This window comes from Falco peregrinus, chromosome 18, assembly GCF_023634155.1.
Source record: "Falco peregrinus isolate bFalPer1 chromosome 18, bFalPer1.pri, whole genome shotgun sequence".
NCBI lineage: Eukaryota > Metazoa > Chordata > Aves > Falconiformes > Falconidae > Falco > Falco peregrinus.
The window spans coordinates 3,290,396-3,304,358 of NC_073738.1; the positions used below are offsets into that span (position 1 = coordinate 3,290,396).

Genomic DNA, 13,963 nt, shown 5'->3' on the forward strand with positions numbered 1-13,963 from the left:
CATGGACTTTCAGCCTCCCTGAGCCCCTGGGGCTCCAAAGCCAGTTTATCAGCACACGCCAGACCTGATCGATGCGGGAGTGACCTGAATGGCTGATCAGAGGGGAGCAGCCACTGCCTCTGCCCTGGTCTGAGGGATGCAGCGACAACGCGCGCTTGGAGAAGGCTGCCCTGGCAGCCAGGGTGGATTAACGGGGGTCACAGGAATGCACAGCCCTCACACACCCTCACACAGGCTGGCCTGGCCATGAGCAGCCTGGGGACTCAGCCACACGAGTCTGGCTCTGAAGGACGCTGGCTCTGAAGGACGCTGGCCAAGGTCGCAGCACTGAGAGCTGCAGCTCAGCTGCTCCCTGCCGCCAGACCCAAGGTGACCGAGCCCCCGGGAAGGAGAAGCCAGATGGGCTGGCGTTAAAGCAGGGATGCAGAGGGAGGAACAAGCAGAGGCTGGATGCAGACCCATTTGCAAAAACCCACAGAGTCCCACAGAGTGCTGTTCTCCTGGCCCTGTACCCCACAGGGTCAGGCTCAAAAATGGGCAAGTTTGGGTCAATATTGCAGAAATTCTGGTTTGGGGCACCAAAGCGGACAGCCAGGTCCATCTAGGCTGGTGAGAGGTCGCACCACCCAGTGCTGCAGGCACCCACCGAGTTCACGCACAGCCTGGATTCTCCCAGCACAAACCAGGGCAATTTGAGCTTAGCAAAACGCTCTGGGGTCCCTGCAGGAGGGATCCTGCCTGGGGAGAGGTAGGAGAAGCCATCCCAGCCCGCAGAGAGCTACAAATAACTCAAACGGCCTCATTACCCAGTTTTTGATGAACAAGAGTTTGGTTGGATGTTTTCCCCGGGGGATAATCACCTGAAACTGGGCTACGCCTCATTAGGGCAGAAGATGCTGCTCCAAAGCCAGGCAGGAGTGGCAGGGGGCTCCCAGCCCAGGGTCCCCGCCGGCAGCATCCCCAGCCCCGGGCCCGGAGGCTGGTGACCCCTGTGCCCTCGCCTGCAGCCCCCGCTGCGAGCCGCCCCTCGCCCGCCGCGGGAGCTCCTGGCGCCCACCGGGAGCACGGAGGGACCGCGAACCCCCCCGCCCCGAGCCACCGCGTTGCTTACCGGAGCGGGAGACCCCCGGGCTGGCACCCACACGCGTGGCCGGGTCCCGCGGGGAGGGGACACGCACGGAGCGGCGGGTGCGAGCGCCGCAGCCCCCCGCCCGGCACGGGCTGAGCATCCCCCCGCCGGCGGACGGCCCCCTCGGGGCCCGCTGCCCCGCGCCCCCCGCCCGCGGCTCCCCGGGCATCGCCCGTTGCCCGCAGCCGGGCCGGGGCTTCCCTCTAGCGACCGGCGGCGGGAGAGCACGGCGGGGCCGGGGCTGCAGCACCCCCGCCGGGCCGCGGGGACGCCGAGCCCCCCGCCCCGACCCCCCCGGCCCCGAGCTCTGGGGGCCCCGCCGCTCCCTCAGCATCCCCGGCTCGAAGGGGCCCGGCGAGCCCAGCGCGCCCGGGGTGGCCCCAGCTGAGCCCCGCGGGGACCCCCCAGCTGCCGGGGCAGGGACCCCTGGGCATTTCTGCCAAGGTCAAACCCACCCGCAGCTCCATGCGAGTCCTGCAGGACTGAGCCGCCCCGGAGGCGCTAGGGCTCATTCTGCGCCCCAGGGAGGTTTGGTCTCGGGTGGGTCCACTGTGTGCAGCCACTCGGGGCACCCACAGGTGCCTCCCCGGGGACCCCTGCGCTGCCAGCGCGGTGGGCGGTGGGGTCTGGCTCTCCCGCAGGCAATCGGGGGGTCGGGCTGGGTGCAAGGGCTGTCCCAGACGGAGCCCACCGGCTCTCACAAGAAGTGAAGCTGCCGACACTTCCCCCAGCCCCAGCACACACCCGTTTTTAATAGAGGGACATCGGGAGCACAAAGCGGACCAGAGGCTGCCGGAGAAACGCTGGGCCATGTCCTGAGCCCCTGTGAAATGGCTGGTTCTCCTGGCAGGGTTGTGGAGACACCCCCCGTGCCCCACATTGCTGGAGGGCAGGAGGGGGAACGCAGCGCCATGGGGAGCAGCTGCCAGCAGGGAAAGATTCCCAGTGCTTTCCCATCCCAGTGTCTCATCCTTCCTGCATGGGTGCAGCAAAGCCTCCTCCTGCAGTTGCAGCTGTAGCAAGGGATGTGCTGCAGCAGATCAGTCCAGCGAGGAACAAGGGAGCACTGACTGCATGAGCCTGGAGGGAAGGTCCCACGCCAAGGGCAATGGGAAGGGTCCTGCTGTCCCAGAAAGTGGCCTGGGAATAGTCGTCTTCTGAGCAGAGTCTGTGCTACAAGAGCTGGCCGTGGATGCTAGAGCAGTACTCCACATAGTCAAACTCCTTGACGGGGAATGTCACACTGCTCCACTTCTTGTACTTCTTCTTCTCAGCCGGCGTCTCCACCACGAAGTTTTTGATGGAGAGGATGGGCAGCTTCACCTGCCGGTAGATCATCTCCATTCCCCACTCCTGTGTGGGCAGGGAGGGGACAGTCACGCAGCCTGCAGCGCAGCATCCCCAGGCTGCAGGGCCACACAGCCCTGGGATGGAGGCAGCTCCTTGCTGCCAGGTCACATCCCCTTCGGAGACAGCTGCCCGTGTCCACGTCCTGCATGTGCAGCAGGCACATCACACGGGCACGTGTCAAAGGGACATACAGCTCCATCCCTCAGCCAGGAGCTGGGGAACAAGGCACAGCCCCTCCTGTCCCTCCAGTTCCAACTGGGCTGCAGCCACGGGGGGTTGCCACACTCACCTGGCTGCACTCACTGCACATGATGCGACAGCCGGGCTCCCAGTCTTTGAAAGCCCGCTGGAACTGTATTTTCCCAGAGGAAACTCTGTAATACAACCTGCAAGGAACCGAAAGACACTCTAAGGACAATGGTCCAGGGGACAGAAATAGGGCAGCACATGTGCTCCCATAGTCACAAAGTCCACAAAGCCCCCACGATCTCCCTGGACCACTGTCCCCAAGAAAAAGCTGGCAGCAAGCTGCTGCCACCCCCTGCCCGTCCTGGGGGGAAAGTGGGGCAGCTCATGCAAGCGATGCCTGCCAGCTGGTCTGCACCCGCTCGCCCCCGCCAGCGCCCAGCTCCTACCCGAAGTTGGGGTTGATGTTAACGTGGTGCATGCCCTCCACGGTGCGGATGTCGCTGCCGCGGCACACTGCCATGTTGCAGTTGACGCAGTAGAGGTAAACAGCGTCCGGGTCGTGCAGCTGCCTCCTCTCACTGATCCTGGCTTCCTTCATTAGCCAGCTGGCAACAGCAATTCGCTGCAGCTCGCTGATCTGCAGAGGGCCCGGAGGGGGAGGGCAGAGGTCAGGGCAGGGCTACGGGCACAGACAGATGGCAGGCATGGCAAGACACACAGCCACAGAGAGATGCACCGTCCCAGAGAGTGCAAGCTGCGTGGCAGGACAGACAGGACAGGGTGGGCACACGCTGCCCTGTGCACCTGATGCTACCCCCTCCCAGGAGCCGGTGCTGCTCCAAGGGGAGAGCAGGCAGCCAAAACCAGGGCGCAGAAGGCAGTGCCCAAGCATCAGACGTGGGCAGCAGCTGCCTGGCCCTCCTGGTGCCCAGGGCAGCACCCAGCGCTCACCTTGAGGCGGTACTCCTGCTCAGGCATGGCTTGCACTGCTCTGATGGCCCTCTCCATGAGCTCCACGAGGTCCTCGTTGAGCAGTTCACGGAAGACCTCTCTGCTGTTGGCTTTGGCGAGGACGGAGTAGACACTGTTCTCGGCACGGGCACGGCCCCGGGCCTGCAGCAGAAGTGCCAAATGCTGCAGTCAGCAGAGGAGGGACATGGCTGGCCCCCCCTGCCTCCACCGCACCACCCGTGGGGATGGATCCACCCTGTGCACTCCTCCGTGCCTTGCCAAGGAGATGCTCTGCCAGGGGCTGGGTTCACCCCCAGGGAGCTGCCAGCAGCTGTGGGATGCGACTGTGTCCCATCCTGGTGGCTTTGGGGAATCTGGGCAGAGTGGCCAGAGGGAGCCCAGGCAGGTACCTGCATCATGGCGATCTCATTGGTCATCAGCCCATAGCGAACCACGATGTTGCACTCAGGGATATCCAGGCCCTCCTCAGCCACGCTGGTGGAGAAGAGCAGGTTGAGGGCTCCCTTGCGGAACAGGTTGATCACATCCTGCTGCTCGTTCTGGGGGAAGAGGAGGGAGATGCTTCAGCAGCTGCGCAGGGCTCCGAGCCCCGGGGCAGCACCCACAAAGCGTGCGGAGAAGGGTCGGTCCAGCTCCATCCCACCCTCCACTCACCTGCGTCATGTGCCTGGTCTGGTTGCTGTAGCCGGCGCCGGTGAGGACAGCGGCCCTGATGTGCTGCCCGCAGAGCGCGGCCGTGTCCTGCAGCCAGCTGAGCAGGCTGTGGGCACTCTGCCGGGTCTTGGTGAAGACGATGCCACGAGAAGTTCCCAGGGGTTGGAAATGTTCCTGCAGGATCTCCTCCAGCTTGCCCAGCCTGGGGTTCTCATAGCGCTGGTCCCCAGCGAGCGCCCGCAGGGTCGCCCTGTTCTCTGTGCAGGCAAGCGGGGTGTCATGGGGGCCCCCCACCCCCTGAATGCAGCCAGCACCGACCCCCCGCCCAGGCCCCTCTGTTACCCTCAAACAGTGCAGTGAGGAACTGTTCGGTGGGGTCCTTGGTGTCCCTCTCGGTGGCATAGAACTGCTGGAGGCACTGGAAGGCGTCGATCATCCGCACCGTGTCGTTGATCAGCAACGCGTCATTGTACTTGCGCAAGTGCAGTGCACACACCCGCATCTTGCGACAAAAGGTCTCGGCGCCTGGCAAGGGCCGGGTGTGCCATGGTCACGGCATGTCCCCGTGGCTGCCAGCTCTGCCCTGCTGCACCCGCCCTGCCGCCTCCTCACCTCTCTTCTCCAGCTCCACGATGTGCTGCTCGTAAATCTGCGTGCCGAAGTCCTGAGGCAGGCCAGGCATCTCCATGTACTGCTGGATCTGCTCCATCATCTCCTTCAGCTGCTCACCAAAGGGGTCCTGGGAGCAGAGAGGGGCTCAGGACCCGAGGAACTGGAAACACTGTTCTGCATGGTCTCGGAGGCACAGCCCAGAGTGCCTGGGCTGGGGTTGGGGGCTTGTTTGCGTGGCAGCACCCAGATGGTTATTGGATCCCTCTGCACCAAAGCTCTGGATCAACCAATTCCTCGCACTGGCATGAGCTAAGCAGACAGGGGGATGCAGCCCCCCAGCTCAGCAGGGCTTGGGGGTCTCGTCTTCCAGCCCCTACAGCTGCCCTCACCTGCGCTCTCTCTTGGCACAGGTCATACTGCTTCGTGGGCTGGGGGACGTGGCTCTGCAGGTGCTGCGCCTCCTCCTGCACCGACGCGATTTTCTCAACGTCCAGGTTAGCGCAGATCTGAGGGCGAGACCCCACTTCCAGCCCTGAGCCCGGCAGCCCAGGGTGACACGGTGCTCGCTGGCAGCCCCGTAAATTTAGGGACATCTGCCCTGGGCCACCCAGCTTATCAACACCCACCCCGAGGAACACCCTGCTACACCCAGGGGAAGCTGTGCCAGGTCGCTGTGCCCTGTCTTGGCACAGGATGGGGGGCACAGGACCCACCTGCAGGATGTGCTCTACAGCCCCCTCAAAGGAGGTTGCCCCCCCGGTGCCAGGGGATGCCGTCAGTCCCAGGACCTGTGGCAGATCCTGCTGCCCACTGAGCTTGCGCTGGAGATAATTCAGCATGATTTTGTTGTAGACGGCTTCCTTCTGCGTGTGGTGACATTCGTCTATCACCAGCAGTGAGAAATCTGCACCGGGTGAGAGAGGGGAGCGAGGTGAGCCCCCCAGCCCAGCCCAGCCGTGGGGAGAGCGTCGCCTGGGGTCCTGTGCCCACCTGTCAGCTCCACGTGCATGTCCTCCTCCTCGCTGACCAGCGCGTTGTGCAGGATCTGGGCCGTGCAGATGACAACATCGCTCTGCTTCACCATGCAGGCGAAGAAGGACTTCTGGCTGCTGTCCCCACTGATGGCCGTCACCCTGAAGGTGTCCTGCAGCGCATGGAACTCCTTCTTGGCGTGCTGGTCCACCAGATGCACCTGCGCGCAAGAGACCCCCCTGCTCAGCACCAGCCCAGCACCACAACCCAGTGATCCCCAGGGCAGGGTTGGGGGGCACCTTGTTGACCAGCACGGCCACCCTGCCGCCCACCCGGCTCTCCAGGTGCTGCTGGCAGACGTAGACGGCGGCGCGGGTCTTGCCGGCACCCGTGGGCAGCCAGATGATGGTGTTGCAGCCCCCAAGGGCCGGGGCCACCGCTTCCAGCTGGTACCCCCCTCAGCTCCATCCCTGCCGGCCGCAGCTGGGAAACGAAACTGGGGGCGGTGCATCCCGCTGGAGCCCCAGCCAGGGGGGGCCCCGCCGGCCGCGCTGCCAGCCCGAGCTCAGCCGCTCGTGAACCCCCCTCCGGGAGCCCCAGCCACGGGCAGAAACCGAAACAGAAACCGGGGAGCTCCCACAGCCGCCCCACTGCAGCACCCCCCAACCCCGCTCCCCAGCCCCCCCAGTTCAGCCCAGTACGCCCAGCCCAGGGGCTCTCCACTCCGAGCTGCTCCGGTCCCTCTTCCTTGCCTCAAACACCCCCCACAACCCAGGCTGCAGGGCCAGACTCCAGGATGCAGCTAGGTCTGCACAAGGACATTTATTTAAAAAAAAAAAAGAAAAAAAAAAAAAAGACAACGTACAACAAAAAAAAAAACCAACCCAGAAAACAAAACAAAACCAACAGTCAAGTGGAATGGGTGGCAGAGATGTGTGGAGGGGGCTGGTCCCACCCCAGTGAGCCACAGAGCATCACCAGTGCCCACCCAGTGATGACAGCAGGGGGAGGACGGGGCAAGGCAGCAAGGGACCAAGCGAGAGTGGGGGACAAACCAATGCTGGGGCCAGGCGCTCCCCAGCCCAGCACCCAAGGGGTATGGCAACACGGCTCACGAGGCGCAAGGAGAGGGCAGGGGGGGGAAGGTGGTGGGCAGGAGCCATCCCTGCACCCCAGTGCAGAGGCTGGCTACCGGCTGGGGCAGAGCAGGGGGTGCAGGGACCACGGCAGCGCCAGGCACCCCACAGCCCCAGCAGCCAGGGCTGCCAGCACCCCCCCAACCCCTGGCCACGCAAGGGGCAGGCCTGGCTGGCAGCAGGAGCAGGCAGAGCTGCCCTCACGGGGAGGGAAGAGCTGATAGAGGCAGCAGGAGCTGGGGGGTGCAAGGGCAGAGCACCCCCTCCCAAGCAGGACCCTGGACGACAAGCAGCATCCCTGCCCCCAGCCCGGGGCGGGCAGGGCTGAGCCCTGCCGTACATTCAATACGAGGGGCAGAAGCTGCCTGTGTGTGGACGGGAGAAGAAAACCAAAGCACTTGTGTGCCCCTGCCCCATCACCGAGAGCCAGGGCAGAAGGCACGACCCTGGGGAGGAGAGAAGCGCCGGTGCTGGGCAGGGTGGGGGTCCCAGCCCCCTGGGAGAGGCAGGAACTCAACGCTGCCCCTGCCCTGGGCAGATCCTGATGAGGTGGCTCCAGCCCCGCTGCTAACAGCCCCCAGGACAGACAGCCAACAGCTCGGGGATAAGAGCACCAGGCACCCCCCAGCCCCCTCGCCCCCCCCCAGAAGGAAGGGCCAGCTCCCCCAGGCTGCTCAGCAGCAATAACCCCTCCAGCAGCCCCTGCCCATGCAGCAGGGCTGGGTCCCACAGGCAGCCCCGTCCCTCCCGTGGTGGGGCTGGTGGCCAAGGCGGGTCCAGGCCAGCTCCCCTACTTGTCGATGAGCCCCCCCTCCTTGAGCTTGAAGTAGAAGAACTTCTCCAGGGTGTTGGCACACTTGCAGTAGTCGCTGTCAGGCGGGTTGTACTCGCGGCAGTTGGTGATGATGCGCTGCAGGTCGGCGATGAACAGCTTCTTGGTGACGTAGTAGCGGTTCTTCAGGCGCTCTGTCATGGTCTTCAGGTCTGGGGGTGGGGAAGGGTCAGGTTCCCCAAGCCTCTGCACCCCCCCAGCCATGGAACTGGACACCAAGGGTCCTGGCTCATCCCTCTCTCTTCTGGACTGCCCCAGGGCTCCCAGCACCCCATCATCCCAACCATGACTCTCCAGCAGACCCTGTGATGGGGGGTTGGGGGGGGGGGTGTCGTCAGCCCTCTCCCCACCATCCTGCCCCGGGGGTCTGGGCACAACCACCTACCGATGGGGAAGCGGATGATTTCGTAGTAATCCGGCGCCTCCGACTTCTTCACAGGCTCCATGAAGGGCCACGCGCTGGGGTGGGTCTGGGGAGAGGGTGGGGGACCGGTTACAGGAGAAAGCACACGCAGCACCTGCCTGCACCAGCACAGAGGAGTCCTGCTCCCCCTGCGCCTGGGTCACCCCCCTGCCCCCCCAAGGGCAGAGCCCAGGACAGCCTGGCCCAGGGGAAGCAGCTCCGAGAGCTGTCAGGGGGATGGGCACCGCAGAGCAGAGGGTCCCCTCCTGCCCGCACCTTGATCTGGGCCAGGAGGTTCTTCAGGGTGTTGTAGAGCTGGTCCGGGTCCTTCAGCTCTTTTCTGCAGGACAAAACCATCAGCCCAAGGGTGGGCAGCCTCTCCCCATCCCCACCTCCCCATCCCAGACCAGGAGTGAGGAGCAGCCTGAGCCGAGCCCCATCCATCCCACCACGCAGCACTCACCCCTTCTCCTTCCCCAGTGGTTTCCATCCCGTTTCTCCTAGAAGACAAGCATCAACATCACCACAGCTGCCCCAGGCCCGCGGGCGAGGGAGGACGGAGCCCTCCTGCCTGCCAGCCCCTCCCCAGCAGAAGCCGGGGGGACTCACGGATGCCGGGGACGCTCTCGATGGGGATCTGCCGCACGCCCTCCTTGAAGCAGGTCAGGCCGGGATAGACCTTGCGGATCTGCGCTTGCTTCCTCTCTATCAGCTTCTTGATGATCTGCAGTGGGAAGGGGGGGTTGGAAGCAGGGAGGTGAGCAGGGACTGCAGGATGCTCCGGACCCCTCCCCTGCCTTCGGGGGGCAGCTGGCAGGGGCCAGAGCAGGCAGAGCACCCCCCCACCCACCCACTGTACCTCCTTCTGCTTCTTGATGATGTGGGAGAGCTCAGTGTAGGGGATGCGGGGGTTCAGCTCACACTCCATCAGGGTCGCCCCCTCGTAGTCCTTGATATAGCCCAGGTAGCGGCTCTTGGGGACCTTGATGTCCTTGGAAAAGCCCTAGAAGGGAGGGGGCAGGTGGGAGGGGGCTGACAGGCGGGGGGGGGGCGAGAGGAGCTGCCCTGGAGGAAGGAGCCCACCTGCTTCTTGAAGTAGCCAATGGCGTACTCATCCGCGTAGGTGAGGAAGTAGAGGATGTTGTGCTTGATGTGGTACTCCTTCAGGTGGTTCATCAGGTGCGTCCCGTAGCCCTGGGGAAGCCACCGTGAGACAGGGACCCCCCCCAACGCCCCCCAGGCAGCCCAAGTCGGCACACGTGACCCCCTCCCACCCACTGACACAGGCAGCTGCTCGGGGCTGGCCAGTGCTGAGTGGGTCCGGCTACCCAAGGGGCTGGGACACCCCTGGGTCCTCCCAGCTACAGTGAGACCATCCTGCCCCCAAGAGCCCCCACCCACCACCCTGCAGCCACGATGCTGGGCTGCCAGGGACCCCCATGGCCATGACCACCACCCACCTCCCCACACTCTCACCTTCACTTGCTCGTTGGATGTGACGGCACAGAAGACTATCTCCGTGAAGCCCTGGGTGGGGAACATGCGGAAGCAGATCCCCCCGATCACTCGGCCGTCCTTGATCAGTGCCAGGGTCTTGTGCTTCCTGCCAGAACCGTGGCCAAGGGTGAGAGGGGAGCCCCCCACACCGTGTCCCTGTCCCCCATGCCCCCCAGCCACGCACGGGTCAAAGACAAGGCGAGTGATGTACTCCTTGGGCATGCGTGGTAGCTGGTGTGAGAAGACGTTCTGCAAGCCCACCAGCCACATCAGGATCTTCTTGTTGGACTTCTGTGAGAGCGAGTTGCCGATGACATGGAACTCGATGATGCCGCGGCGCTCCTCCAGCCGAGCCGTCTCATCCCGTGCCGCGTTTGCCGACAGCAGGCTGGTCTGGGGCGGGGAGTGCAGGGGGTTTGACTGGCACATACCCACCGTGGGGGAAGCCCAGCCAGGGGCACATGAGGAAAGCAGCTCTGCGGGCCCTGGAAAGCACCGATGCCACCTCAGCATCCCCCACCCCATACCTCGGGGCCCAGCATGGCAGCAGGGTCCGTGATGGTCAGCATCACCTCGTTCACCAGCTCCATGGGGATGTCTCCCATGACACGGATCCGCTTGGCATCTTCCAGTGTCAGGCTCTCGGGCAGCTTCCGCTTCTCCCCTGGGGAGCACAGCAGCACATCCAGCACCGGGAGGGACCAAGGGAGGTCCCAGTTTCCCCAGTGCCAGGCTCACACCGGCCCTACCTGGCAGGGGCTCTGGGGTGCTGGCATCCATGCTCGCAGCAGAGCTGCTGTTGCTGAGCTTCTTGCTGAAGAGTGGAGTGGTGGGCACTGTAACGGTGCTGACCGCAGCTGGAAGAGACCAGTGGTGCCCGTGACTGCCAGGAAGCAGCTCATCACGCTGCGACAGCCCAGCCACCAGCCAAGGCTCACCCACACCTCAGTCCTTCACCCTACAGCTCCCTGAAAGCTGGGGGGTGCTGCTCCCTGAGATACCTGGGCGAGACACCAGCTGGGCACCCTCTGCAGCTGGCACGGTGAAATCAGCCTCCCAGATCGGAGAGTTCTCGCCATAGATCTCCTCCTCCAGCATGGACAGGAACCTGGCAGGGGGCAGCACAGCAGCCACACTCGGTGGGCGAGTGCCCCGAGGGAGGAGAGCCTCCCCAGCGATGCAGCTATCCTCGCACTGGGTACCTACTTGGGGAAGTGGGTGAGAATCAGTGTCCGCTTCTCCGGCACCAGCTTGTCCTTCTCCACCCGGAACTTCTCCAGCAGCTGCCGGCGGGTGACCGTAAAGATGGACTTGAGGAGGCTGCGCCCAAAGACGTGGGTGGTCTCGTAGCGGGGAAGGCTGTCACAGCTCTGCGGAACATGGCAGTAGCACAGCCACCTAGGAGATAAGGATGCACTCCAGTATCAGGGCTGGGACCAGCAACCCCAGAGCATCCGCATCCCGCCTGGGACAACACTGCTGGAAGCAGAGAGGAAGAGGGCAAGCATGGGGGGTCACGGCTGATGTTATTTGGAAGCAGTCTCCCCAGCGGACATCTGCTCTCATAACAAACCAGCAACCCAAGAGAGGTGGGGAGAGGAGAAGACCCTGGGAGTCAGGGTCAGCCCGGTGCAGGGGCGGGCAGACCCCCATGCTGTCTGGCTCAGACCCCCTCCCACTCTCACCTTGTGTAGTTGACCTTGTAGGTGGCCACATCATCGTTCTGCGAGCGCTGCCGGAACTGGGACGGTGTCTCCAGCTTCCAGTAGTTGAGGCAGAGCAGGAACATCTTGGAGAGCTCGTACATGGTTTGCCGCTCCTTGGGTGGCAAGTGGCTGAACTTGTACTGGACGAAGTTCAGGACTCCCTGGGGAGAGGAAGGGGCAATGGAGGGGCACCTGACCCTTCAGCACTGCCCCTCAAAGGGGGAGGGGGCCATACAAGAGCAGCAAAACACAGGACAAGTCAGCAGCCTCACCTGTTCGATGTTTGGTTTCTCGAAGGGGGGGCTCCCCAGGGACCCCTCGACCACAGGCTGGCTCATCTGCAGGATGCACTTCCGCAGGAGCTGCGAGACACCGTCGGACACGGTTACTGGAGTCCCAAGGACCAGGCACACAGTAAGGACCAGGTTACTGGAGTCCCGTAACCAGGCACACAGCGAGCGGTGGAGGCTGCAGAGGGCAGCCGTGGGGCTGTGCTCATTTACACAGCCAGGAAGGTGCCGGCGTCCACCTCAGCCTGTTCCTTCCCTGGAAACCTTCCTCCCAGGGGAATTCGAGGCCGGGAGAGCAGTCGCTCCCAGGACAGGGTAAGCGTTCCAGCTCTCTGGCTGGGCTGGTGGGCTGGCTGCCAGCGGAGCAGACAGAGGACGAGCAGTGGGACAGCAGCCCCTGCCCTGCAGCATCGCGGTGCAGAGACGTGCCCAGCCCCAGACGCACCTTGAACAGGTAGAAATACACCTGCTTGGTGTCCGTGTCCTCCTCCTTGTGCACCGACATAAAGAGGTTTTCCACATCCACCACCATGCCCAGCAACCGGTTGATCTCCTCCTCCGAAACGTTCTCCAGGTGGGACACATGGTCCGCTGCAGCAGAGAGACAACCACACCACAGTGAGACTGGAGGGGTCAGCATCACCACCCCTCCCTGGGGGAGGGGGGTTCCTGGGGCAGGGGGCGGTGGTCCCAGGTGCCCCATGGTGGTGTTACCCAGCGCATGGCTGCAGCTCCGGCAGGGCTCGCTCAGGTTGGTCACCGGCTGCTGCAGGTCCATGCGGGGGGCAGTGGGAGGGTTGGGGTTCTTCCAGCCGTTGCACTTGCAGGCGTCATTGGCCTGGGATGAGGGATGGCAGAGGCCGTCACGCAGTGGCCCACGCACTGCCTCATGCCAAGGCTGCCACCTTCTCTGGCCAAACAATTCCCCCCACGAGTCGCCTCTGCCTGTCCCACCCATCCCAGTTTATCCACCCCAGCTTTCCCCAGCACCCATCCTGCATAAACCTGCACCCTAACACTCTCACAGTTCCCCTGCATGCAGCCCCAGGATCCTGCATCCCAGGCTCATGGATGTCCTTGCATCTCCCTTACACAACGCAGCACTCCTCCTGCACCCCCACCCATGCACAGCCTAGCATCTCCTTCCTGTACGCCATGCACAGCTCAGCACCCCCATCCTGCACCCCCTGCACATCCTCGCACCCCACTCCTGCATCCCCCACCCATGCACATCCTCGCACCTCACTCCTGCATCCCCCACCCATGCACATCCTCGCACCTCACTCCTGCATCCCCCACCCATGCACATCCTCGCACCCCACTCCTGCATCCCCCCACCCATGCACATCCATGCACCCCCCCGCACCCCACTCCTGCACCCTCACCCATGCACATGCTTGCACCCCCCTCCTGCGCCCTGCTCCTGCACCCCTCCACCAATGCGCACCCTCGTACCTCCCTCCTGCACCCCCACTCATACACAGCCTTGCACCTTCCTCCTGCACCCCTGCCCATGCACCCACACCCACGCACATCCTTGTACCCCCCCGCACCTCGCCCATGCAGGGCCCGGTGCCCCCAGCCCACCTTGCAGGCCGAGAAGACCCCCAGCTTCTCCAGCTTCTTGCCGCGGGGGAACCCGCGCACCTGCGCCTTGCGCTGGCTCGCCCGCTGCTGCTGGCTCAGCCCGGGCCGCGCCGGGTCGCTGGTCCCCGCTCCCCCCGCCGCCGCCCCCGCCGCTCCGCTCCCCGCCCCGCCGCTCCCCGCCGCCGCCGCCCCCGGAGCCGGCGGGGGCCGCCCGGGCTGCGCGGCCTCCGGCTCCGCCATGCCGGGCCCGGCGTGCGCCCCGCGCTCACTGCGCCTGCGCGCCAGGCACGCCGGGATCGGTAGTCCGTAGCGGCGGGGGGGTGGGTCCGGTGCTCCCGGGGCCGGATCTAGCCGCCTGCAGCCCCGAGCGGGAGCGGAACTCCCACCGAGGCCGCGGGCGGCGTGAACCCGCCACGGAGAGATCGAGGTCCGGGCTCAACGGGGACCAACCACCCCGAGAGCCCCTCGCGGGGCCGTGCCGGCGGCGCGGGGCCATCGCTGCCTAGAGAAGTTCCCCCCTCCGGTACCGCAACCGGTACCGTGCCCGGTTCGGCGGTGCTCGGCGCGGGGAGGCGCTCCTCTCCGCCGCAGCCTCTGCCAAATATGGCGCGAGGCCCCGCCTTTTTCGCCAAAT

The 13,963-nt window shown here is 64.8% G+C and overlaps 2 protein-coding genes across 3 annotated transcripts; both read right to left on the bottom strand.

The window, feature by feature from the left end:
• Positions 1-1,861: 1,861 nt before the first annotated feature.
• On the bottom strand, positions 1,862-6,384 carry DHX58 (DExH-box helicase 58). Of its 2 annotated transcripts, none has more exons than XM_055790036.1 (12): positions 6,211-6,384; positions 5,897-6,098; positions 5,620-5,810; positions 5,296-5,412; positions 4,907-5,033; positions 4,637-4,819; positions 4,295-4,551; positions 4,030-4,179; positions 3,620-3,781; positions 3,115-3,305; positions 2,769-2,865; positions 1,862-2,482 (listed from the first exon to the last, which is right to left on the bottom strand). In XM_055790036.1, the coding sequence occupies exons 2-12, from the start codon at positions 5,988-5,990 to the stop codon at positions 2,303-2,305; spliced, it is 1,749 nt and encodes a 582-aa protein (XP_055646011.1). In that variant the 5' UTR covers positions 5,991-6,098; positions 6,211-6,384; the 3' UTR covers positions 1,862-2,302. The 2 variants fall into 2 exon arrangements, with proteins under 2 accessions (XP_055646011.1, XP_005232785.2); XM_005232728.4 differs by having other exon boundaries at positions 6,178-6,383.
• Positions 6,385-6,710: 326 nt separating this feature from the next.
• On the bottom strand, positions 6,711-13,879 carry KAT2A (lysine acetyltransferase 2A). Its single transcript, XM_055790035.1, has 18 exons — positions 13,330-13,879; positions 12,457-12,580; positions 12,188-12,333; positions 11,725-11,814; positions 11,432-11,613; positions 10,953-11,144; positions 10,748-10,854; positions 10,496-10,603; positions 10,274-10,410; positions 9,931-10,139; positions 9,726-9,852; positions 9,333-9,443; positions 9,109-9,252; positions 8,859-8,973; positions 8,713-8,749; positions 8,526-8,589; positions 8,232-8,316; positions 6,711-7,998 (listed from the first exon to the last, which is right to left on the bottom strand). Exons 1-18 carry the CDS (start codon positions 13,567-13,569, stop codon positions 7,805-7,807), a joined length of 2,412 nt encoding a protein of 803 aa, XP_055646010.1. The 5' UTR covers positions 13,570-13,879; the 3' UTR covers positions 6,711-7,804.
• Between the last annotated feature and the right edge of the window lie 84 nt (positions 13,880-13,963).